We start from the raw sequence: 24,860 nt of genomic DNA, 5'->3' as shown, positions 1-24,860 counted from the left end.
TTTGCCGGGGCGTCAGGTGTCAGTTGCCCCATCTGGGTCAGCAGGGGTCCAATGTTGCCCCTACTTTTCCTCCGGCTCCCCACATATCTGAAAAAAGACTTTTTATTGTCCTTGATGCTCAAAGCTAGTTACCGGCATGGAACCCAGATCCAGCTCCCTTCAGCACCTGGGCAAGGGCCAATCATAGAGATGCTCTGGCTGGCTACCCTATTGGATATCCAGGGGTCTAGTTTTGCCCCCACACTGCAAATCTGTAGCATGGGGAATGTTTCTTTGTTCCCGCATGTGCCTCTTGAAGCGTTTCAAAGGGCTTTGAGATGCTGAAAGAGGCACATGCATGCTCGTCTGGACACACCCTTAATGTTTTTCTATGCAGTGAAATGAAGGGATGATTGCAGGGTGTGTAAATTTGCTGATCAGGTGAGGAGGAGGAGGATGTGGGGGGGCATCCAAGCGGCACTCAGTGATGGCACAGGGCTTCACTTTAGACACACCTGCCAAACAGGTTGGCCACCACTGACTTAATGGTTAATTTACTAGAATTAGAGCTTAAAAAAAAAAAAAAAGAGAAAACCATACTAGGTTAAGTAGCTTCTCAGATTAAATTCTTATGAAAAATAGTATTGTGCACACTTACCACTTCACATCGTCATTGTGACCAGTGTAATGTCTCTGAAGTTGTTCTTCAACATTATATAATACAACAACTGAAGCAATGAAATATACAGTTTCACCCGTTGGAAGCAGGTATAGGTTATTGCGACAGTCCCGACCCCTGTACCCATAGCTAGCACGCTTGTTAAAATGGAAATAACACTGTTTATTAGGAATTAAAAATCTGAGAAACATAGAAAATATCATAGAAGCATGAAAATACAGTGAAAGTGCTAAAATACCCCACAATTTGCAAGTCTCTGAAAATGTGCAAGCAAGGCACATAAGCAACATACTGTAATAGAGACTGTTGCAGGGTTTTACAGATACTTTCTTAGATAACCCTTGACATTTTTGCAAGTTTCAGGCTAGAACAATACAGGTTTTGTTTCAAGTGTGCTTCCTATTGAATAATAGTTGGGTTGGAAGAGAACTCTGGTAGGTCATTCAGTACATCCAACTACATATTAGGATTGATTGCATTATCCTTTGTTTGGGATCACTGATTCCATTACACTAGTCATTACCAAGCAGATTGGATCTCAAATTATAAAAGGTTGCATCATACATTCTAATATACTAGTACAGCATGTAAAACACAACAGTCCAGATTTTGTTGCTAGTTTGTACTAGGAGTTACGACCACCCTCAACTGCCAGTATGGAAGCGATGTCTCAGAAAGGTCCCCTCCAGTATGGGGAGGGATTCCCAGTTGATTACTACAGAAAAGTTCTGTGATATAAAAAGACTGAAAAATCCTGTTTGACAGCATTAACAAGACATGCATGCATTATTCACTATGGTAATGGAAGCTTGACCCTGCTGTTAAACTTTGCATTGACATGACGTAGAATGGAAGGCCAACATTTTCAAACAGGGGTAACCTCACTGACAGGTACCTAAGTAAAAGGTTTCCTCAGTTACCAAAAAGAAACTGAGCACCTACAGCAACCTTTGACTTCAACAGGACTGATGGCTGCTCTGAAGTTCTGAAAAAAAACAACCCAACAACCTTAAACCATTTGTATTTAGGCACCAAAACTTGGATCCAAGAATCCAACCTTTAGATCTCCAGCCAAAATTCCTTTTTGTTTGATCCATATCCCTCGTTTCAAATCTCCCACTCACTAAAAGGGACATTTCTCTTCAACTGGCCATCACCAACCATTCCTTGTTCTCTTGAATCTCTCTGTGTTAAGTTCCTTCTCTCAGACCACCACAGAATCTCTTACAAATGCACTTATCAACACCATCACTAACATACCGTGACTTTCAGGTGATACTTCTTATCTGCTCTCAATCTTCTCCACCTTTTCCTTCTATCCAGATACATTTGTGGATTTTCTTGATGTTATACTTTCTTCCGTCTTGACTCTTTTGCCTCCCCCGCTCCCCACCACAAGGCCTAGCCAACTTCTGGCCCTGGCTCAGATCCAGCAACTATTTCCTCCATTTCTGTGCCAGAGTATCTGACAGACACTGTAGAGTGTCTCTGGCAGAAATCCTATGGCAGGCTGACTTCCTCCCCTGCAAATTTGTTTTCTTCTTCAGTTAGTTCTTCCTTATCTTCCTAGCTAAACAATCTGCTTCTCCAACTTGAATCCCAGGACTTCAGTATCATTCACCCACCTCTACTTCACTCTCTGAAGAGGAACTTACCAATTTCTTCTGAGAAGGAATTAGAAAAATAGAAGGTGGCCTTCCTCATGCTCTAGCTCATTTTCTCTTCCCCCTTTTCCTTGAACAGCCCTATCTCCCTCTTTTTCCTCTCATAGATGCAGAACCTTCTCTTCTACTTTCTTCCTCTACCCTTCAATGACCCCAGGGGTCAATCAAATATTCTAATTTCCCTTGTGCCCAGTCCTTTAACCTTCCTTTAACTTTTTTCTTAACTTGTCACTTTTCTATGAGTCTTTCCCCTCACAATATCAACATGCCTTGGGTCCTGAGCATGATAGATTTGCTCAGGTGTAATTATCATTGGTTTTGTAGATTGGTGTAAATTACAATGGGATCTGGAGTGAAGAGATGAGCAAGGTTGCTAATTTACAACAGATGCTGTGACAGCACTTCATCTCTTGATGGCAGAAGAGGAGGTCCTTTCTTCCTATCAAAAATGTCTACCCCAAAACAGCTTGGGACACATGGCACTTTCCTCCAGTTTAACTTACACTAGCATAGTTTAACCCCTGATTTTTCTTTGGTAATATTGCACTAGATTCAGGTAGGTTACACTAGTGTAGGGGTTTTCCTTGTGTGTCCACTTCTTGTTTACACCAGTGTATCATAAATCAAGCTCTTAGTCTTTTCTGCCTTTAAAAATCCATCCTGGAGCTCATTTCTCCAGCTACTGTCTCATCTCACCTCTCCCTTTTAACTTTAAGATTACTGAATGCTCATTTACAACTGCTACCTGTTGCTCCTCTCAAAACTCTCCTCTGTTGCCCATCCCAAACCCTTTCCAATCCTACTCCAACCCCCTGACATCCCACTAAAACCATTCTTGTTGGAAGTCTCCAACAACTTCCTCCTTAATACGCACATTTTCCCCAAGCAACACTTGTAACATATAGCTTTCCTACTTATTATCATATCCTACTTATTTCTTAAAGTATTAAAACCAGTGCAAGCCTCAACACTGTATTAATATCAGCCTTCACTGTCCATGTCTCAGATTTTCTACCAAGAATATTCATGCAGTCTCCCCAGCTCATTTGACAGGCAGAGTTCTCCATCGAAAGCTGAGAAGATGTCACGTTCAAAGTCCTTCTCAAGCTTCAGTACTGCAGTGGGTTTGATGGGTTTAAATTAAGTTTAAGCCTGAAGCAGACAAAGCAACCTGTTAAATCACGTTAAAGTGGCCTGGAATGGTTAAAAAATGTGCCTGGAAAATCAAGCACTTTTTTGAACTGGTTACTCTAAACTGGATCAATGTTATGAATCGACACCAACATTATGTGACATGGGTCTGATCAGTCCTTCAGGTATCTCACAATGCATTGCTCCTTACCTACTCTCCCTCACTCCACCACTAAGTGGCTGCTATGGTACACAGACCAAACTGTACTGCTCCCTTTTTCCCCTTTTGGTGCCACTTTTTAATCAATGAGTGCCCCTACACTGTCTGGTCAGTAAAAGCTATCTAACCCCCAGCTATGCTCTCAATCCCTACTTATCCTTCACTCCACATCATGCCTCTCCCTGAGCCCCTGGGAACCCAAAACTGTGGTAGAAGGACTCCTCCACCCTCCAGGAATCTCAAGTTAGCTGAACACACTGCGGAGCAGTCAAATACAGGCTGAACTCATGTTCAGGAGAGAAGAGAAAGCAAAAAAACGGAAAACCCCTCTAGCTGCAGGTCATTGAGTCCCTGGTGCCCCCAAAGTGTGGATGGAGGTACACTCCTCCAACTTTCCCATTTCAATGTTTGCTGGGCTAAGTGCTCATTCCCATCCCTTACTGCCAGAGCTATAGCACTTTGATGCTTCAAAAATGACCTTTGTACCTGGAATGGTAGGGCACTGTCCAAAGATTTGTCCACCAATGCAATCCAGCATACCTGTGCAACTCGACATGCTATCCTGACCCTGTATGCCACAATTGGTCATGGCATTATCCTGCACACTGACTTAACCTGGCACAGTGGATACAGCCATGGCACAACCCTGGGTCAGCGTGATCTGACCTGCAGAGCTATGTCATCCAGTCTGCAGAGCTCACAATGGGTCTGGAAATTTGGCGGTGGGAGACTGGTGACACAGCACTGCAGTACACCACTGGTCTAACTGCAATACAAGCAAGTGAAAATCATTGTACTAAATCTATCATTGGAAAAAAGAGAGGAGAACTGGGAACATTTACATTTTAAAACCACAAGCAGTTCTATTTATACAGTTTAGAAATAGACTATATGTGGTCTGTGTTATTTTTTCAAAGACAAGGCAAACACAGTTTCATTGTTGTGATAAAAGCCTCTTCTTAAAAAGACAGGTTTTTACAAAGAACAAATCTCAGTCCAAAGATTACACAGATTTCAAGATAAACAAATAAATCTTTTTATCCTTATGTTTTATCCAGGACACAACATATGCCAGAATCATACAAATGCCAAATTGTTGCTGCTGCTTCTCTAGTAAACATCTGCACACTCTATTTAAAATAGGAAAGGCCTAGGGAAAATGTGTCTTATAAAAAATAGAGATCCTTGCCCTCCCAAGATTCATCTTGTAAATTATGGGATTCTTGTTTCCTTCTCCCCCCGACCCCAAAGTAGAGATTATATATAACTGTGTTGAGCACACACTGAGGTTATTGGCAACTGCTTATTTGTCAGTGCTTCTGAAAGATAAAGTGATGTATAGTACCCAAAAGTAGTTTAAAAAATTTAACTTTAGGCTCCAATCTTTTCTTTCAAGATAGACCTTCATTTCTATCATCATAAGTATTTTGTAAATTACAGGAATATGACTCTTAATGTTATCCTTTTATTGTAATTAATCACAGCATTCTTCAAGGAGACAATGCTATGCATTGTTAAAAACTACAGTATGAAAAACTACAATATTACTGATATGCATCAGAAAAGAAGCAAACTTGTTTTGTGTATGATAGAATTAGTAATCACAGTTCACTACATTATTACAACACTCCTAATTAAACTTACAATTAACATGCTTAAAACATAACCTTCAGGCAACATTTAAGCAAAATTTCCTTGAGTTGCTCCGCTATTTTGCATAAAGCCTGAAGCAGCAACCTCAACACCTATTTGAGGTGAAGACTTCATGAATGAAACTCATTCAATAACATGACTCTAATTTTACGAAATACATTTCAGAACTAAATTTTAAGGCAAATCATTACAAAACTAATGGTTTCTACTAATGCCCTAACATGAAAAGGATACACCCATTCCAGTTTAAGCCTCTTGGCTGGTAGTTCTACTTTTGCTTCCAAATTGTAAGATTCCACTTGATCTTTGGGCATGTACATGGTAACGGGACGTCCACGAAGAAACATTTTTACATATCCTTCCTCTATAAAAGATCAGAAAAGTTTAGAGTTACAAACACACACACACCAGTGTATAAATCTATTGTTGTTCCATCCCCTCCTAACTGCCATTTCAACTAATAATAATTTTGCGTAATAAGCCATTTCAAACTTATAAAATATAAAGGTTTTTGTTTTTTTTTAAAATTACAAACCAATACTGGAAGGAGATTATGAAAAAAGTACATAAAGGCCTTCTTTCCTTTAAAGGCAGACAAGGTTCCTTGGGTGAATTTGATATCTTTTATTAGACCAACCCAAATGGTTGGAGAATAGTTATTAAGCAAGCTTTCGGGTTCAAAAACCCTTCGTCAGGCTCAGAAAGCTGCAGCAGTTGGTGTGTGCTCTTCCTGGATGGAATGAAAAATCCAGGAAGAGCACACACCAACTGCTGCAGCTTCCTGAGCCTGACGAAGGGTTTTTGAACCCGAAAGCTTGCTTAATAACTATTCTCCAACCATTTGGGTTGGTCTAATAAAAGATATCAAATTCACCCAAGGAACCTTGTCTGCCTATATCCTTAGACCAACACGGTTACAACCTAAACCCCTTCTTTCCTTTAAATATTTTTAGACAAACAGCAAACTAGAATCAGATTATGCAATGCAGAACCAGAAAAAATACAAGGATTAAGACTGAAACTAATGATTTCTAGGAAAACTACTAATATATATACACATCTTTTATAGCAAAACTTAGGAAAAACCACAAACGTAAAAATTACAATTAACACAGAAATGACACTTAATATTCTTTTATTTATTTTTTAAAGATATTTACATTTGAGCATCTAAAATATTTTTTAACACTTAATTGTAGTCTTTGCATCTCAGCGTAAAGATATACTTTACACTTGATACAATGTTAAAGATACATTATGTATAAAGAACACAAACAATTAGTAAAAGGAATCATGCCGATGTACATGCAGAAAAGATAAATGTTTAAAGAACTGCTAAAACATTGAAAACAGAATGACAATAATGACAACACATCATAAAACGAAAAAAGTGGCATACAGGGAAGGAGCTACAAATTGAACTTTGCTGACCAAAGTGAACATTTCTACGAGAAAATGCTTGGAATACTGTAGTGAGTGGTCTTCTATTTAATGTCTGGGAATAGCAGCATGAATTAATAACAGATTTGAAAATACTGACTTGGGGACTTCATGGGGCTTATAAAACTAGGAGATCTAGGAAATGGCATGAAGGTCTGACTAGGACTTTTAGAAACTGGCAAGGCCAAAGAGAGTGTCCTGTGAACTTCTGGTGAAGTTTGTCCAGATTCAGAACTTGCTGGCTCCTCCTGCTCCATCAGCAGATCAAGAGATTCAGCCTTGTTTTCATGTGAATCAAGCAGTTTTGGAGTCAGTGACATCTGTAGAGTTACTAGACAGAATAATCACAGGCACAGAAAATGGAAGGGCAGAAGTAACAAAATTATGTAAATAAAACTTACAAGGTCTGTTAAACCAAAGATTTTAAAGCATCGTTACGCACATGCCATTATTATTTTAATTAAAAAAAACAAAACCCTGAAGCATTTTTAGTGGGACTACAAGCACGCATTATAATTCCCTGCCTCACCCACAGTTGAAATTCTTTGAGCAAATAAATGTAAAAGATTTGAAGTACAATTTTGTTACTGTACGATAGAAACATATGTACCTTTGCTTTTTAGACTGTAATCCATTTGATGCAAGAACATACTTATCTGTGGCAGCACAATGTTATATAAATAGGGCATTTATAATAAAAAAATATAATATTTTATATATAAAATATATAATAGGGCATTTATATATATAATAGGGCATTTATATAAAAATAACTAATTTTAAATTCAAAATTCTAAGTGAAAAAAGTAACATTTAATGTTGAAAATTGATACAATTAAATTCTTAACAGATGTATGGAATTCAAGATGCATGATAATACTGTAGGGCATGTTTGGATACTTATAAATAAATTCAATTTCTAGTTCTATATAAAGAAACAAATTACCTTTTTATACAGAAAAATCATGGATTATATTTATTATCATGTAATGCCTCTATGATTAGGCTGAGATCAGCCGCACTAATGCTGGGGCATGGTGTCAGTCACATTTGGAAAGCTAACAGATTTTTAGCAACGTCAACTCTAATCATGATTGTTAAAGATGGGAGCTGGGGAAGTTTATCCATCAGAGAACTGCTCTTGTCACTTGAAATGTACTAATCACAATGACAGAAGTTACTAAAGCATAAAAACTACCCCACATCCTTTCCCCTTACTTTCTTATACCAAACGTATAAAACAGGAGATCACTTTGAGTATACAGGTATAAACAAGGAAAGTAATTAGAGGACTATAAAAATGAATCAAGGGCCAAATTTTTAAGTAGCTTATTATCATTGTTACTACTAATACTATTATCATTATTGTTGTTGTTATTTGCACCTGCAACACTGTCAGGTGCAAAATAAACTATGGCTGTAAAGGATAGCAAAGGACAGCATTTACTGCATTTAAGAAGGCAGATGACTAAATGTTAGTTGGATCTGCAATTGAGTTCTCTACTGATTGTAAGCATAACATTTCATCATGGGGTTGAAGCTCTTTCAAAAATTTGGCCTCATGGCAAAATAAGTCAATTTTTATAAGAACTTATTGTTATTAGATGCAAAGGTAAAAGATGTTGATTAGTGAAAACATTGTTAGGAATAAATGCTTTCTAAAATCCACAGCAAGATCCATGATTATACCACAGATACAAACAACAAACATGCATCAAATGTGCGTATTGACTGTACAATTTAGCTATGGTTTAAAAAAAAAAATACATTATATATATTATCATACTGAGCAAAAAGCATTTAAAATTAGTTAGATATCTAGCTCTATTTACTGATAATTCAGCTACATCTACAATCTACCATGGAAGATACAGCAAGGGAAAACCAATGCTTCTATAAACATACTCAGGCTTACAGCAAAACAGCCAATAAAGGGGCAGGTTCTATATCAAAGGACATTTTAGCAGAGTGCAAAAAACCATTTCAAACACAGTGAAACATTCATGTGTTTCCATATAGCTCTCTCAACATAGAATTAAAAAAAAATTCTTCTCCCAAAGTCAACAAAAATCTAAATTATAACCCATTGTTACTATGAAAGTGCATCCAGGGGTTATAATTCTAATAGATACTGCATTACTATTTTGACTTAAAAAGATAAATTGAAGAAGTTTAGCAGTATCAAAATCATATAAAGGTACTACGATGGCTGTACAAACATACAGCTTCTGTCACCTGGTAATGATTTTGCTTAGAGAGCTATGAGGTCTTGGAAGTGAAGCCTACCTTTGCAGTGTGTCACACGGCGCTTCCCTTGTGATTACAGAGACAGAGACAGAAGTGCTAGATGAAGATGTGTTTGCGTACAGGAGGCTCACCTAAGACCTTTCTCTACTGGTTGTTCAGAAGTATTTTGCTAGAGGCTAACCTACTCCTTGGCAAAACATTAACCCATGGTGCGTTCAAATCTGTGTAAGTGCATTCAAAGTTCTGTTCTTCTTGCTGACAGCACCAGATTTAGAACTATTTTACTATTTGAAAAATTGTTAAACTTCACTATGAAATTGCATGCTAAAAATAAAATCAATTTTTAGGACTACTTATTTTGCCTGAATTAGAGCATGGTCATGATCACAGAGGCTAAATAACTAATTTGCATCTCAGTTGGAATCTCACTGAAAACTTTTAAACAAAGATTATTCATGTCAAATGTTTCTGTTAATAGAAAAGCAAAAGAAAAAAATATGAGAGAAAATTCAGTTTAGTCGCTCAGAAGCTATTTTCTTATGCTACAGCACAAGTTTCCATGAAAAAGGCTTGAGCTGTGATCCAGTGAAGTAATTAAGCACATACTTAAAATAAGCTCTACTCATCTTAATATGTAAGTGCTTATCCTTAAGCATGGGCCTAAGTATTTTCTTGGGACTTTAACAACCCAAGAAGAAGCCTGCCTTTTTCCAGTTTAATGTATAATAGCCAAAAAATGTCTACAAAAAGTGACACTTACTGTGAACAAATCTGTTAAGTCAGCAAATCAGTTATATTTGCTTATTTTATTAAAAAGTAAGATTGTATTGACATTTTGATTGGCTCTGCACAGGAAACATAGACAAGGGAAGTAATCTGCATTCTATTATGTGTCATGCAAAAAAAAAGGATCGTTTGTAATATTTCTGAAGTGCAAATGGTAATGCCAAAGTCTGCCTTCATTTACACTGAGGATTCAGAACTGGCAATAATACACAAGAAAGAAAGAAAGAATACAGCTTGACATTAGGTCAAAAGACAAGTTTTTAGAATGACAATTCAAAAAAATAACCTGCTTTTTTGTCAGTTGGCTAATCTGGTCAGAAAAGCATTGAGACAAATGTGAAATCTCTTAATACCATTTGCTCAGTCATACTCTTGTATGAAAATCATCCTTAAAATACTCATCGCTACCAAGCACCATAGTTTGGATTTTCATGCAACTCTTTAATCCATAAAAATATTAATTCTGTTTCGCAGATTAGCACCACTACTGGATAAAATGATTATTATCCATTGCCTTTTAATTCTTTACTCTTTGGTCAACAGTTTCCAGTTGTAAGTTAAACTCATTTGGACATTAAAACTAGTGCTGCTTACAGATGTGAAAAAAACACAAAACCAAAAAACAGCGCTTTACAGCTTGGTGTGCCCCGGCACTGAACACAGCTCATGCCCAGAAAAAGCATCACCTTAGTCTGACCCAGACAGCCCAACATCTGTATAGACTGGGCTCTTCAGTGGGATTTTTTGGCACTTATATTTAATAGCTGACTGAATCTGTACAGACAGACACTGGGGAGACAGGTCAAACTAATGCACTTCCTCTTTTGGTAAAGCACTGTTTTTGTTTTTTCACATTTGTCATAATGACTAGCTCATTTTAAAGTAAGGCCACGAGTGCCTGCAGGTGAAAGTTTCTAACATCAGTACCCTGAGACATCCATAACTCACTGGAAGTAATAAATATAGATATTGAGAAAATGAAAAGAAAACCTACCTGCACTGAACATTGGTTCCTTGGGTTTGCTGTGAAAACAATCAAGAATCTTCTTTTAAAGTCTGTCATGCATATAACACGCTTCATATGTGAAGTAACAATTTGTATAAAAAGGAAATATAACATTGGACATAATAAAATGCACTGCTGGAGTATCCTTTTGACACGGATGGTAAAAGTGTTTTCACATCCAACCATTTTCATATCCCTGGAATCACATTCCCTTTCCTAAGAGGTGTCAATTTTTTTCTTTGAATATCTAGTACAACTATGGGGAAGGCTAGAAAATCCAGCAGCAGTGAACCCAGTAAAGTTATGAGGGCTGGCAGTTTGCAGGTCGTGCCTGACTTACTGCCCTCCTCTTCTTTGCTCCCTCCCCAGGTGGTGGTGGCCTCTTGTCCTGTGACAGGTTTTACTCAACAATATGCTGTGCGTTCACCATAGCGAATGCTTTGTGCATGATCTGGGGCCCTGATGCAGGACTGCCCGCCCTGCTCACTGCTGCAAGCTGTCCCCCACGCCCCCCTCACCCCCTCTACCATTCCCCTCACCCTCCCTGCCATGTTCCCAGACTGCAGGGCTTCTCTGCTTGCTGGTAAGTTTTTGTTGTTTTTTGGGGGGGGGAGGGAAGGGGGGGAAGGGGCGAGTAGCAAGCCTGCCAAAAGTGCAGGGCACATGCTTTTTCACAGAGCCCACAATGAGTCTACTATTTCAGTAGGTCCCTACTTATAGTAAATGATTTTCAAATTACTCCTCAGCTATGAGCTTGGAACAAGTCTAATGCCTAGTATCAAGAGCTCAAAAAATTATTAATCACTGTAATGATAAAGTTATAAAATCCTCTTTACAAAATCTGGATGGTTTAAAGAGACATGGTTGTACCCCTGCTACAACACTTAAAGGTCACATGTTCCAAGACAGAGCCAACTTTTCAGAACAGCCAAACTTGTTGCAAAATATCAGTTTGCAAAATCCCACTTTGCATTCAGGAATACATCAAAGAATACACTGCCACTGGCTTTGTATGGCTGGCTTACTTTTTGGTTCATGTAAACAATTCACTATATCCTCCCTCATGGCATTTTCATTTTTTCCCCAAAGACTTCCTCAGATAATTTATTATGTTTCATACAAAAAGCTTCAGAAACTTTGAGTTATAGCTGTGTGACTTCATAGCCCCAAACTAAAGTCTTAAAGCAAGGAAATAAGTAAGCAAGTCACTCAACACCCTATCCACAAACATTTCAGCACTTCTCAACTCACTGCACCTCCCACCCTTATCTCTCCAGGGAGGATGCCAAGACATCATTCAAGTGAATGAATGTGGAGGCAAGAGGATTTCTGTGGGTAGGTGCTGAATAGGGCCTGGATCCATGTAGTCAGCTGGATGGGTGAGTAATGCAGTGACTGTATGTATAGATTCATTAATGTATGAAAGGCTTCAGCAACATTAGGCTGATACAAGATCCTTCTCACTATTAATGCCTGTATGATGACAACATCTGCAAGATAGAGTAACATCATCATTGTCCTCCCCACCCCTTTAAACAGATGGGGAACTGGGGCACAGAGAAATTAAGTGTTATCACCAAAGTCACAAACAAAACCTGTGACACAGCTAGAAGGAAATCAGCTCCCTAAAGTTCAGCCTAGTGACTTACTCAAGACCACTCTGCATGGGGAAATGATTCTGAACTATTGTGTTGAAAAGACATAGCAGTTGTGCTTGAAGAACAGGTAAAGGTGTTGGGCTCCCCTATATTCCAGCTCTCTACAGTGCTTGCACATAAGCTTCTTCTCCTAACTCAAGTTCCAGCAAAACCTGTCTCCAAAGCCCTGCTCAACTATTCTTCTTCCACAAATGTCTCAGTAAGCCTGCCCGTCTTCCCCCATACTCTTCAGCACTCAGACCCCATTTCTCTCCCAGACTCTACCTCTAAACCAGGAGGGTATGGAGAGCCATAACAAAAAACAAGGAGTTGAGAGATCAGAGGTGTTCTGTCACCTATTTTTCCACCGATACTTTTGAATAAAGGGAATGGCATTGCTTAATTTTAAAAATGACTTTTGTCTAAACAAGGGACGGGCAACTATTTCGGGCGGAGGGCCGCTTCCTGAGTTTTGGCAAGCCAGAGGGCCACATGACAGGCAGCCAGCAGCAGATAAATATTAATTTTCTAAATTTTTTAGGGGCCCCGTGGGCCAGATAGAATGGCCTGGTGGGCCGCATCTGGCCCGCATTTTGCCCACCCCAGTCTAAACCATTATCACAATGTGTGGAAAAAAATCTATTTATTTAGAACTGGAGTGTTAAACTCAATCCCCAGCTCAGACTGGACCTAGACTGTGGGGCTCCTCACCAACAAGATCCAGACCTGGTGGGAGTTAATGCAGCTGTTGCTCACCACCTGCTGCCAATACAGGTCTCCAACAAGGCTCCATACCAGGAAGTTCAGCAACAGACCCCATACCTGCTTGCCCTACCCTTGATTCCTGGCCTCTCCAGGAACCTCGTTGGCCAGGAGAAACTGCTACATGGGCTGGTTCCAACCCAATGGCCCTATCTTTGATACCCTTTATCTAGAAGGATACAATGGAATAAGAATGAACAGGACAAAATTCCAAAAGTGAGTTTAAATGTCTCCTCTACAAAAGTTAGTAACTATTTCATTTAGAAATTTATGGAAACCTCAATTGTTCTATGACATTTGCCAAAAAAGCCTGGAAAGTGAAATCAGTCTTAAGTGGGTAAATGAGTATATTAATTAAGTACACATCTCACCACAGTTTAAACTACTGCATTGTTACCAATGCCTCTATTACTAATGTGAACTGCTATTTCAATAATCTGCTAACACTTCAGGAGAATCCAGATATGATACCCTAGCCAGGTAACTGCATTATCAAAGGAGAAAAGTCATGAAAAGCAGCACAGAGGTGTCTAACAGGATATTGGAAAGAAGGATTCATATCTATGAACTTTTTATCATCTTCAGAATTTCACACTGCTTACAGCTTCAAATACAAAATGTCAAACAATCTGTAATCTCTTAATTAAAAAAAGTATTTGGACACAGAGCATTTTAAAACACTCTTGTCTTCAGGAAAGCATAGTCATCTAACTGTTCAACTGCTGAAACATTAAAAAACAAACAAACCCCAATCTTCCACCAACTACTTGCTTAAAGCTTCATTGCCAGAGTAATTATTAGGGAGGAGGAAAGTAAGGAAGTACCTCATACCTCTCGCTGTTCTTTTTACCACTAGAAGAACTGCTGGTGGATCCAGTGCGATTGCGACTGCCTTTGGAATCTCCATAGCTTTCCCTTCGACCTCCTGGGGATACACGTTCAGCTGAACTGGTTCTCTTAACAGTACTAAGAGAAAAGGCAGTAAGTTACATAGTAGTGCATATAAAGAGATTTAACACAAAAAAAATTTTTTTTTTAATAAACTGTCTTAGAATATTTTGTTGCACTTATTTCTAAAAACAGGATTACATCTATTTAACAAATAAAATTATTTTTTGATGTCTAACAATTTATTCAGAAGCTACAACACAGCATAGTGCTGGGTATTTGTGCAGCGATTCCCAACCTAGGGTTGCGGGGTGCCCTCAGGAGGGTCGTGAAGTGTTCAAGAATACTTCCAGGTTTGCCACTGGTGCTTCCATGCCCGGCACTTCTAGGTTCACCACTGAGCGTGGTGCAGGCGTGTGGAGGACCCCCCTGCCCTCCAAAAAGTTTGGGTACCTCTGATCTAGTGCAACAGAAAACCACATGTTTAGTTTTTGAGTTTTTTTGCTCTACAAAGTGTGCTATACTGGCATCACTGAGAACAGCTAGAATATTCATAGCTCAGGTAATACAATCTACTACTGAAGCAGAGTACCTGAGGGAGGTCACATTTGAAATTTTGTACATTATTACAACCTACAAACACCTTAAAAATGGTATGAGAGATTTAAAAAGAAAGTAACAGCTTTCATTCCCAAACAGATTATATATACTATTAAAAGTAGGTCAAATTTTGACAACTAAAAAGCTGTCTTTACAAATCCATTCAGCCTTTACTTCAGTATTGAATTGTCATTGGTAATTCCTTGATTTGAGGATGATCTCTATCACCTCTCATTTATGAATCTTGAGGTGACTTAAGAGTCCAATCCTTGAGCCACCAATCTGTCCACAGAAGTTGCAGGTCTTTCCACAGCGGAGAGTAGGCTGCAGGTCAAGACTGCTCTTCTTTTACTTCCTCTGCTCTGTCTTCTCTGCTCAGAGGACAAAGCACTTTACCACAAAGCAGGGAGTCACTTGGTTGAGGTTGTAGCACCATCTGAAGCGGTTAGCAGCCAGCTCCTCCCAGTTCTTGATTGTCTGTTTTTCTGAGAAATACTTTCAATGTGTCCTTGTTGCATTTCCTCTGGCCACAACTGAACTGGGAGTAGAGCACTTGTTTCAGGAGTCAAGAGTTGGGCATCTGCATGAAATCTCTGGTCCAGTGAATCTGGTGCTTGAGAATCACAAGCTCAATGCTAATAACACTAGTTTCAGCAAGGATGCTGGTGTCTGTGTTGTGATCTTCTCATTTGATGCAGATGATTTTCTGGAGGTATCACTGATGATAGCTCTCCAGGCTCGTGAGATAAAAAACAGTAGATTACCCACATTTCACATTAATAGAGGAGAGGAGGAGATGGTGACTGTGTTTTAGACCTGGATCCTGGTGTCTTTCCAGAGATCATGATCAATAAAAACATGCTGAAGCAATTTCTTAAAGGAGGTGCTTGGGCACTGGATCTTGTGCTGGATCTCATCAATGTTCACTCTCTGGGAAAGGTAAGGGAAGTGCTTGATGACTTCACGGGTCTTCCCCTTGATGGTAATTTGAGGAAGGGAGTTGCATTCATGGCTTGGATCAGGCTGATAGAGCACTTCAGTCGTCTCAGTGTTGAGCAAGAGACCCCAAGTTTAGTAGGCTTCTTCAAAGAGATCCAACATGCTTTAGGGGTTTTTTCCTCAGTGTGTGCAAAGATGGCAGTCATCAGCATACTGAAGGTTATGGGTGGTTGTTTTGAATATTTTGGTCTTCAAGTGAAAATGGCCCAGGTTGAAAAGCTCTCCAGCCATTTGGTATTCAGTGTCAATTCTGGAAGGGAGGTGGTCCTTAACAAGAACCAGAATCGGGGCAATGAAGCATCCTTGCTTGACTCCAGTTTGGATGACAAATGGATCTATCTGTGATTCACTACAAAGAACAGTGGCAATCATCTGGTCACAGAGAAGCCTCAGCATCTTGACGTATTTTTCAGGGCATTCAAATCTGGCCACTACTTTCCACAAGCCTTTGTGACTGATGGAGTCAACAGCCTTGGCAAGAAAGGAGGGTTCTATAGAAAAGAGAGTAACATCTTGATAGGATATATCTCCTTTCTTGAAGACAGCCACGATATTGGTGTTCTTCAGGTCCCCAGAGATATCCCTGTTGTTCCAAATTCAGAGAATAAATTTGTAGAGTCCCAGTACCAATTCCTTACCACCAGCCTTGAAAGTTTCAGCACATATGCCATCCAGTCCAGTAGCCTTGTTGTTCTTGGTTTCCTAGACAGCACACCAGACTTCCTTGTTAAGATCATGTGGTTATTTCACCACACCAGATTCCTCATGATGCATGAAGTCAAGCATGGGCTTTTATCACAGGAAGCACAACTCTCCCATACCAACATTCAAAAGCCCCACAGTGATGGACCCGTGGTGATGGAGACAGGACCAGTGAATCTGGCAATTTTCAGCCACAAATATGCATGCAGACAGAGGTAGCTTGATGGCTGTCCTGCACCTGGGTTGACACAGGGGTGCTATTCAGCAGCTGATACCATGACTGAGCAGTCCTATTCAAGATCCCCTATGCCCACCTTACATGGGGAGGAGACTACAAAATGTGCCCTAAAACTGGGCTGTCTTATCTGCTCCTGGCTAGATGACCGTATCCAGTGGAATCACTTTCTCTGCAGTTGGAAACATCATAAAAAGACAATGACTTCTGTAACAAGGAATGTTCACACCTTGTTGAACAATCAAGAGCATGAATGACTGGAAAGAATAACTGCTATAATCTCCAGGGATCTAGTGAGATGCATCGAAATCACAGCTCTGACTGAAACAAGACAACCAGACAAGCGCCAGCTGAGGGAAGTGTGTGAAGGCCATTCCTTCTTCTGGAAGGGGAAACCAGTGCAGGCATTGGTTTTGCCATCAAGGACATGCTCATTAGTCAACTTAGAATTCCACATGGGCATCAAAAAACATCTTATGACCCTCTGGCTCAGCAACAACCAGTATGTCGTTGTCATCAATGTGTATGCCCTGATGCTTGATGCTGACAATGATGTCAAAGAACAATTCTGTTCCAATTTTGACCATGTTCTCACTAATATTCCCAAGGAGGACAAGATCATTCTCCTTGGTGACTTCAATGCTAGAAACAAGTGTGACCTGGAACTCTGGAGTGGCACCATTTGAAAGGAAAAAGTAGGAAAAGCCAAGTCAATGGCATCCTCCTCCTAAGCAAATGCATAGAGCATGATCTTGTCAGTAACAAATATATTACATTTCAAACACAGTTTTAATACACTTGAAATGGATGAACTCTTAAATATTTCTGAAGTTTCACTTATTATCTTTTTTAAAATGTGCATTTTATACTTATATTTATGAGAAAAGATTCCCTATAATCTAAAAAATGGTGAAATTTTCCAGCCTCTGGGATGGGGTTCACAGAGATGCAAGTCTCCCTCCCTCTCCCACCCTCCAATCTTCCTTCCTGAAAAGGTAGCAATTGGGTGCTTAAGCAGATATTATTGTCGGCGTGCTATGGGTGCTGTGGAATTCTATAGTGCAACACACACGACCATACATGCACAGCCTCCTAGCTGGGAAGTAAAAAGTTGGTTTAAAGGGATGGTCTCTAGCCAAGAGGTAAAAGTGGCTGCTCATTAGCATTCCCCTTCCTGGGGAGAGGCTCACTGGGACAGGCTCACTGATAAGTTTGCCTGATTAACTGTTGCCACTGCAGAAACAGCTGATGAAGCTGAGTGCAAGCTGGTGTGGGAGTGCCTGTGGGCATTTTTACACATGCTCCAAGAGTGGAGTAGGGGGTGCTTTAATTAAAACAGCTCCGAGAGCCATTCTAATTAAAATGCCCACAGTGTCTTGTGTATCAGCATCCTGGCACTTCACAACAGTAGCAGGGGCATTTTAAGTAAAGCTCAAACAAGTTTTAGTTAAAGTGCCCCTACTGCCATTTTGAAAAACAAGGACACTGATACGAGATGCAGGCTAGCTGGAGCGCGCTAATTAGCACGCTCCAGCAGGCTCAATTAATCAAGTCTGCTTTGACACGCTGTAATCACAATGCGTCGGAGCAGCCCCCCCTGCATTTGTAGAGGCACTTTGTGAGCCAGGAACTTTAAAGGGCTGCTGAAGTTCAAGCCCTTTAAAAAGGCTGCACCAGCTTGAGTACCAGCAGCCCTTTCGGCAGCCCAGCTTACGGGCAGCCCCATTACCCCTGCTGTCTGATCAGCCCCTGCTGCTGCTCTAGCCCAGTGGCAACTGGGACAGGGCTGTCTGCAAGCCACTTACTGCAGGGCCCCTGACTGCTCCCCACTAGGCTTGAAGGCAAAGAGAGAATTGAGCACTCTGCGACCCTGCATGTCAGAAGGACCTGTCCACACATTACACTTGTTATTCACAGACAGATAAAGAAGTTGCTCTTTGAAACAACAACTTATTTGTCATGGATCTGTGGATTTTTAGCACAAAAAATAGCAAGAACATGAGGGCAGCTGCTTTTTGTTCCACTAAAACAGTTGATATGGTGCAACAAATATAAATGTCTGCTTATACCCTGGGATGTTCTTATATCCTGTTGTGTTTCCTCTGCTTCCAGCCCTCTTTGACCAAAAGAAAGACTCAGGCATAAACACCGTTAGTTAACAGCCAAACAGATGATCACTTAAGATTTTACATTTAAAATGTACAAAGGGATCGCTGTAAACACTTGGCACACTGAACCACTATTCACTAGCACAGGAGCTGAGTGCAAGAGATGAATGCTCACAGTAAGCTTTGCCTACCAGCGTAGATAAAATACTGGTAACATAATAATCAAATATAGCTTGCTAAATCTCATAATGTAGTCTATTTTAATATTGTTCCAATTACAGATTCATGTTCTGGTCCTGCAAATGTTTATCCTTATATAAGGGCCTGTACTTGCCTAAGTTATCCCACTGCAAGACTCTACACCAGGGCATGAAATTATATCCATATCAAGTGTCCACGGATCAAAGCTCATTTTTTGTGTTACGTTTATTAACTGTGGAGATGATGGAACTTCACTGTATGGTACAAAATTGTGATTTCAAAGCAGCCTGTTGCATCCAATTATCATTTTAAGCAATTTGCAAATAATAGCACATTTTAAGTTCAAAATCTCAAATTTAAGCAATAAATGTTAAATAGTTCCAAAATTATGGAAAAAGTGAAAATGATTTATGTTTAAATGGATGCCTTCCTTCTGGAGAAAGAAGTCTTAGTTCAGAAAGAACATCTATAGTACTCTTTCAATTACAAAAAAAGTAAAAGGAGGTATTTTGGTCTTTTTCATTAATATTTAAAATCATTAATATTTTTTGCTTCCAGTTAGAATATTCTTACTCAATCTAAAAACACAAATTACAAAAGTATTAAGAAAACTGATATTAAAAAAGTTTCTACTAACTAAACTACTATCATCAATTGAAAAATATATGACAAAATTGAGCAGTTTAAAACATTGCCTCAGGACAGTTCAGTATAAAGCTAATGGCTACATATGCCACGATTACTGACTTGTATAACTTCATACAATGACACTTTTTGCTTTCTTAATGATATTTATGTGCCAAACTCCCAAAATACTTATATATCTTTTATTTATCTAATAGAACTGAAGAGCATGATGCCAGGCACTTCACAGAAGAAAAAGCAGGATAAAATCCCTGCCTCACAAAGCCTACAATGTAGGTTTTAGACAGGCCAAAATGAGTCTTAGGCAGTGACAGACAGTATAGAAATGAAGTGATAAGAAAAGATGATGGTTGCAGCAATACAATCATACCATTAACTAGCTTAGTAGGTCTGAAAATTGTTAACATATAAAAATAAGGTGAGACAAAAGAATAACAATGAATAACCATATGGGCTTTACAAATACTGGCCACATCCAGCTGTGGAGGGGGTTGCACTTGTAGTGGCAAAAACAGTAGCAGCACAAATTTGTTCCATTACTTTTTGCCGCAGTGCACATCCCTGTACATGTGCTTTGTGGAGGGTCAAATTGTCCCACTTTGGGCAAACTGCCCGTGTCCAGCTCCTTCCAGCTCCTGGCATACTGGAGGAGCTGGGGCACAACTGAAAGAGTGGAGATGCTCTGGGCAGCAGCTACAGTGTCTCTCTGGAGAACTAAGCCCCTATGTCTTTGGACACACGTTCCTGTTGCGTGCGCCACACCGTGTTTATTTACCTGGTACTTTTTTTTTCTACCAGGATTCCCTGGTAGTAAATTTTGGCCCCATGCTGCAAATTTGCAGAGCAGGGCACATTTTAACATTTTGTGCACGTGGTTTGTGGCGCCACAAAGTGCAAGCCCCTGATCGTCTGGATGTGGCCATTGACATTTCAAGTGAAATTTAAAACAAGGAGGAAATGTACCACAGTAACTCGCTGTAAACAGTTTTGATTTACAGGGTTGTATGAACATAGTTGAGTCCAAATCAGGTCTCTTGTTTCGTTTTAAGCAAAGGTATAGTTTTGAACAAAACAAAATTAGTTTGATTTCAAGTACATTCTATATAATGGAAGGGAAGGTAGAAGTACACCTTATAAACTAACTGAATCAGAGATGAATAAGCTTTCTCGAGCAACAGCTCACTTCATCAGACGCTACCTCTTTTTATAATGGAGTTACAGTACATCCCCAATTATCCAAATGTCATCTTCTTTTACTAACTTGTAACTGCTGGTATTGTATAACTTTTTAAGTTTGATCTAATACAGTACTGTATCTCTACTCTTAAGTTTGATACAGTATTGTATCTTTTAATTGTTTTGTATACTATTCTCTTTTAAACTTTATTTAATATAAAGTTATATATATGTTTATTCATAGGTTTGATATAGTAGCATTTAACTGTTGGTGTTGCATAGCAAGCTGCTCTCCATTAAGTTTTATATATTTAGTATCTCTACTGTTAAATTTGATTTTACATTTTGCATCATGTGTTAGCACGTACAACTTTTCACAAGATTCTGTTTACACTTACCTGTATGATTTCAGTTACCTGAAGGGCTTTTTGGCACATGCTGTCCGAAGGGGCTTGGATAACCATGGCTATACTATATATTTTCTAAAATGGTTACTACATATTAGTACAATGGTTATGATCGTATGTTGCAAAAAATCATTTCTGAAAATACTAATGGGTGTATTAATAACTACATTTGTGTACTGCTATATTACTACTATCACTAACTAAACAATTACTATATATTGAGCTATGACCGGAGGGAAAAACTACTGAAACTTGACACTAAAACAATAGCAAGAATCCCTCACCTTATAGTAGGCTTTTTCAGTTTGCATGCATTGAGAAGACTCACAGACCTGCTTAATCCATGACTGAGAGATGCATAAACAAAGCAGAATACAAAGTAAATGCTACAATAAAAACATGGAAGGAGACACATTTAAAGAAACTTATGCAAAAGACACATAATCACACACATTCAAGATATGAAGTTACATGCAAGAGTAAAGTAGCATGACATTTACTAACTCCTCAGTCAGATGTTTAATCAGTCCAAACTATATGTTCAGAGTCCAACAATGTATCTTTTAACAACAAGAATAATAGCAATAACAACACTAGAAGACAATTTTTCTACCACCTTAGTAAGGATAAGGATAAGAAAAATCAGTCATTTTATATACACACACCATAGTTATGCAAAATGGTTTAAGACGTTTAAGATGATTAATTAGCAAATATAGGTATCAAACTGTTTTAGTAAAAGATCCTGTTTTTGCTGAAGTCCAAATGTTTAAAACCACATTGTTTTTAAGGAAAATTCCCATTGGGGAAAATATTCTGAAATTAAATAATGTTGTCAATTTTCTGGACTTAATTTTCCCATTTCAAAATTTCACTTTTGAAGGAGTCAAACTGTTTCATTACAATGCAAAACATTAGACAGTGACCTAAAAAAGAAGTCCAGATGTTCCAAATCAACAGTATGCAGAGGTCTTGAATGATTTTACAAATACTATAAAACCCCATTATCACCAGTTATTAAAACTATAGATGTTTTCCACAATTATGTACTTTTATCCACTTTTTAAATCTTATATGACCTCTCAAAACCTCTAAGAAATGTTGGAGGATGAAAATAAATCTGCCTGTTCTTGGCTCACTCAGTCACCCCTAAACAGAAGGCTTGCCATAAGAAACAGGGAGGCTTAGAGAGATGTGACAAAAGTCCCTCCTTTCCCATTTCAGTGACCCAAAGAAAGAGTTTCTTCATCCTAAACTGGAATGTTTGATAAACCAATGAATATTTACACCAGATACACATATTTCAAACTATTCTGGAAGTCTTCAGCTAATGCAAAATTAGTAGAAGAGCTGGAAGTTTTCTCTACAATTCGACTATTCTTATTGCAATGATGACTGACACAAGACAAATAAGGAAACTAAGGGTACATCCACACATGCAGGCACACGCGCTTCCAGCAGCTCAAATAATGGTGGCACAAATTTGTGCCAGAGATTTGTACCTCAGCACACGTATATGAGCGTACACTTTGGAGAGGGGTAAATTAATGCTACTTGGGGCAAACTGACCGGATCTTCAGCCAGGGGGAGCTGAAAGCTGGGGCCAGCACCTGTGCTGGTCCCAGCAGTATAAAAAGCTGCTCTGGCCAGCACCTCAGAGCTACTTGCCCTCAGGAGCCTGAGGCCCAGTCAGCTGATATCTGGGGCTCTTTGTGCCAGCTGGACTGCTGAAGCAGCCATAACCTAGAGTGGCCCTTGCACCCTCTACGGCAGTCTGGCAGTGGGGGCTGCTGCCTGGCTGTGACCTGCTGCCACCTGTACAGCATGTGGCCCCATGATGGCGTGCCTGCCAGACCCAGATGGGGACCGCAGGGCTGCCTGGCCTGTGGTATGGGCACTGCAGCAGAGCCTCCTGTACCTCTGGGCCAGCTGCCAGTGGGCTGTGGCTGCACAGATGGACTTTGGACAACACTGCTGTCATGTCTTCTGGTGCCCCTGCCTTGCTGTCTGGGCAACTATTGCTTGGAAGATGTGCTCATTGCAGTGGCCCACTTTTAACTGTTAAAGCTTGTCCTACTGGCCCCAAATAGCCAGGTCAGCCACCTCATCTGCCCTCCAGCTGGGTCCCCGGTGCTGGCCCTGAGCAGGCTCCTCTGCCTGGGTCCCACCACATGCCTCACCAGCAGAGATCCTGGTGTTCCCCGTTTAAAAATTGAAAATTCTCTGATAAAAAAACCCAAATTCTCTCATTAAAATACCCAAAATCTGTGTTCTTCCGCAATGAAAATGAAGCACCACTATATAGAGAGAGATCAGTTGGGCAATATTTTATTGATATACTTACAATTCTAAATCATTTTGGAAGCCTACGAGTGCCTCTATCATTATAATAAAATGAATTCTAAATATGTATACACTTTGACGTTTACTTTTGTGTTTTTTTATCCTAAAAAAATAAATAAATAAATAAAAATCAAAAAAATCAGAGCTGTCCCCGCCCCCTTCACTCATCAGGATGTGGGGGGCTGGACAGCAGTGGGATGCCACGGCCCTGCCTCTGCCCATGCCCTTGCCCTTCACTCCCAACCCACAGACCCATCAGTGCCCCTCACTCCTGACCCGCAGCTCCTGACTGCCCCCACTAGCTCACTCCCAAGCAGCAGCTCTGTCCCAGCACCAGGACATGAGTCCAGCTGCAGCTGTCCCACCCACTGCTTTGTGGCTCTGAGTAGTGCCAACACTTATTGTTCTGCTCCCTGCGGCTGTGCCTAGGCCCCAGCGATCCCCATGCTGTTTCTGGGAAGCCCTCAACTGGGACTCAGGGACTGGGCTGGGCAAGCCCCTTCCCTTTGAGACAGGCCTCTCCCTGCCCAGGCTGCTCTATGGGGGCAGGAGAGCTCTAAGCCTGGTTCTGGCAACCTCTCCTACCCTGAGCACTCCCCCAGCCCTGAACCCCATCTCTCTCTCTTCACACACTCTTGCTACCCCCTCTCCCCCTCCCCAGTCCATCACACCCCCAAGTGAATCTGGGACCAGGAGCCCCACCCCCCCCCCAGGCTGGGGCCACATATCCCAGCACCAGTGTGGGCATGGGGCAGGACTGTAGTGTGGCCATGGGGAGTGGGTGTAATTTTTGTGGGAGTAGTGTGGGGCTTGTGTGGGTGTTTGAGGGTATGGGGTTCATAAGTGGGTACGTGGGTGGGGGGGTCGTGGGGGTGGTTTGCAGGTGGAGTGTGCAGGGTTGGGGCTCCCCCCCCCCACCACATGGTGCACAGACCCCCCACAGCAACAATGGCCATTGGGGTGCTCATGCTCTGCTCCTGGCAGAGACCCTGGCAGCGTGCAGTACCACCTCAGACCAGCAGCTGCACTTGGCCCCCAGCCCTTTGGTGCATGCCCTTGAGCAGAACCAGGCCAGCTCTTGCTGTCACCTGGGTTCCTGGCACGCACTCCAGAGCCACGTGCCCTTGGACTGGACTGGGTCTTGCCTCCCTGATGCCAGCCCAGCTTGACAGTGCATGGGGCACATGGAGGCGGGACCCAGCCTAGCCCGAGGGTGCGCTCTGGCATGTGGTGCTGGAAGCTCGGGTGACCGGAAGAGCTGGCCCAGTTCTGCTTGAGGGCACACGCCAGCAGGCCAGGCCCACGCCATGTACAGCCATCGATTTAAGGCGGTGATGTGGGCTGACAGAGGT

At 40.6% G+C, this 24,860-nt stretch overlaps 1 protein-coding gene across 3 annotated transcripts in view; it reads right to left on the bottom strand.

The window, feature by feature from the left end:
* The window catches only part of EML1 (echinoderm microtubule associated protein like 1), a 100,241-nt gene that overhangs the window by 54,976 nt on the left and 20,405 nt on the right, over nt 1-24,860 (bottom strand). The window contains exons 3-9 of one of the 3 annotated variants that reach the window (XM_025191212.1): nt 21,450-21,512; nt 14,391-14,552; nt 14,036-14,170; nt 10,794-10,822; nt 9,053-9,079; nt 5,561-5,690; nt 638-787 (exon numbers count right to left, since the gene is read on the bottom strand). In XM_025191212.1, coding sequence (XP_025046997.1) covers nt 638-787; nt 5,561-5,690; nt 9,053-9,079; nt 10,794-10,822; nt 14,036-14,170; nt 14,391-14,552; nt 21,450-21,512 — 696 coding nt within the window. The remainder of the gene's footprint in view (nt 1-637; nt 788-5,560; nt 5,691-9,052; nt 9,080-10,793; nt 10,823-14,035; nt 14,171-14,390; nt 14,553-21,449; nt 21,513-24,860) is intronic. The other 2 variants (XM_025191211.1, XM_025191213.1) reach the window with 2 other exon arrangements.

This window comes from Alligator sinensis, unplaced genomic scaffold, assembly GCF_000455745.1.
Source record: "Alligator sinensis unplaced genomic scaffold, ASM45574v1 scaffold1385_1, whole genome shotgun sequence".
Classification (NCBI taxonomy): Eukaryota; Metazoa; Chordata; order Crocodylia; family Alligatoridae; genus Alligator; species Alligator sinensis.
The sequence above is the reverse complement of the archived record's forward strand: the minus strand, read 5'-3'. Positions and strand labels throughout refer to the sequence as shown.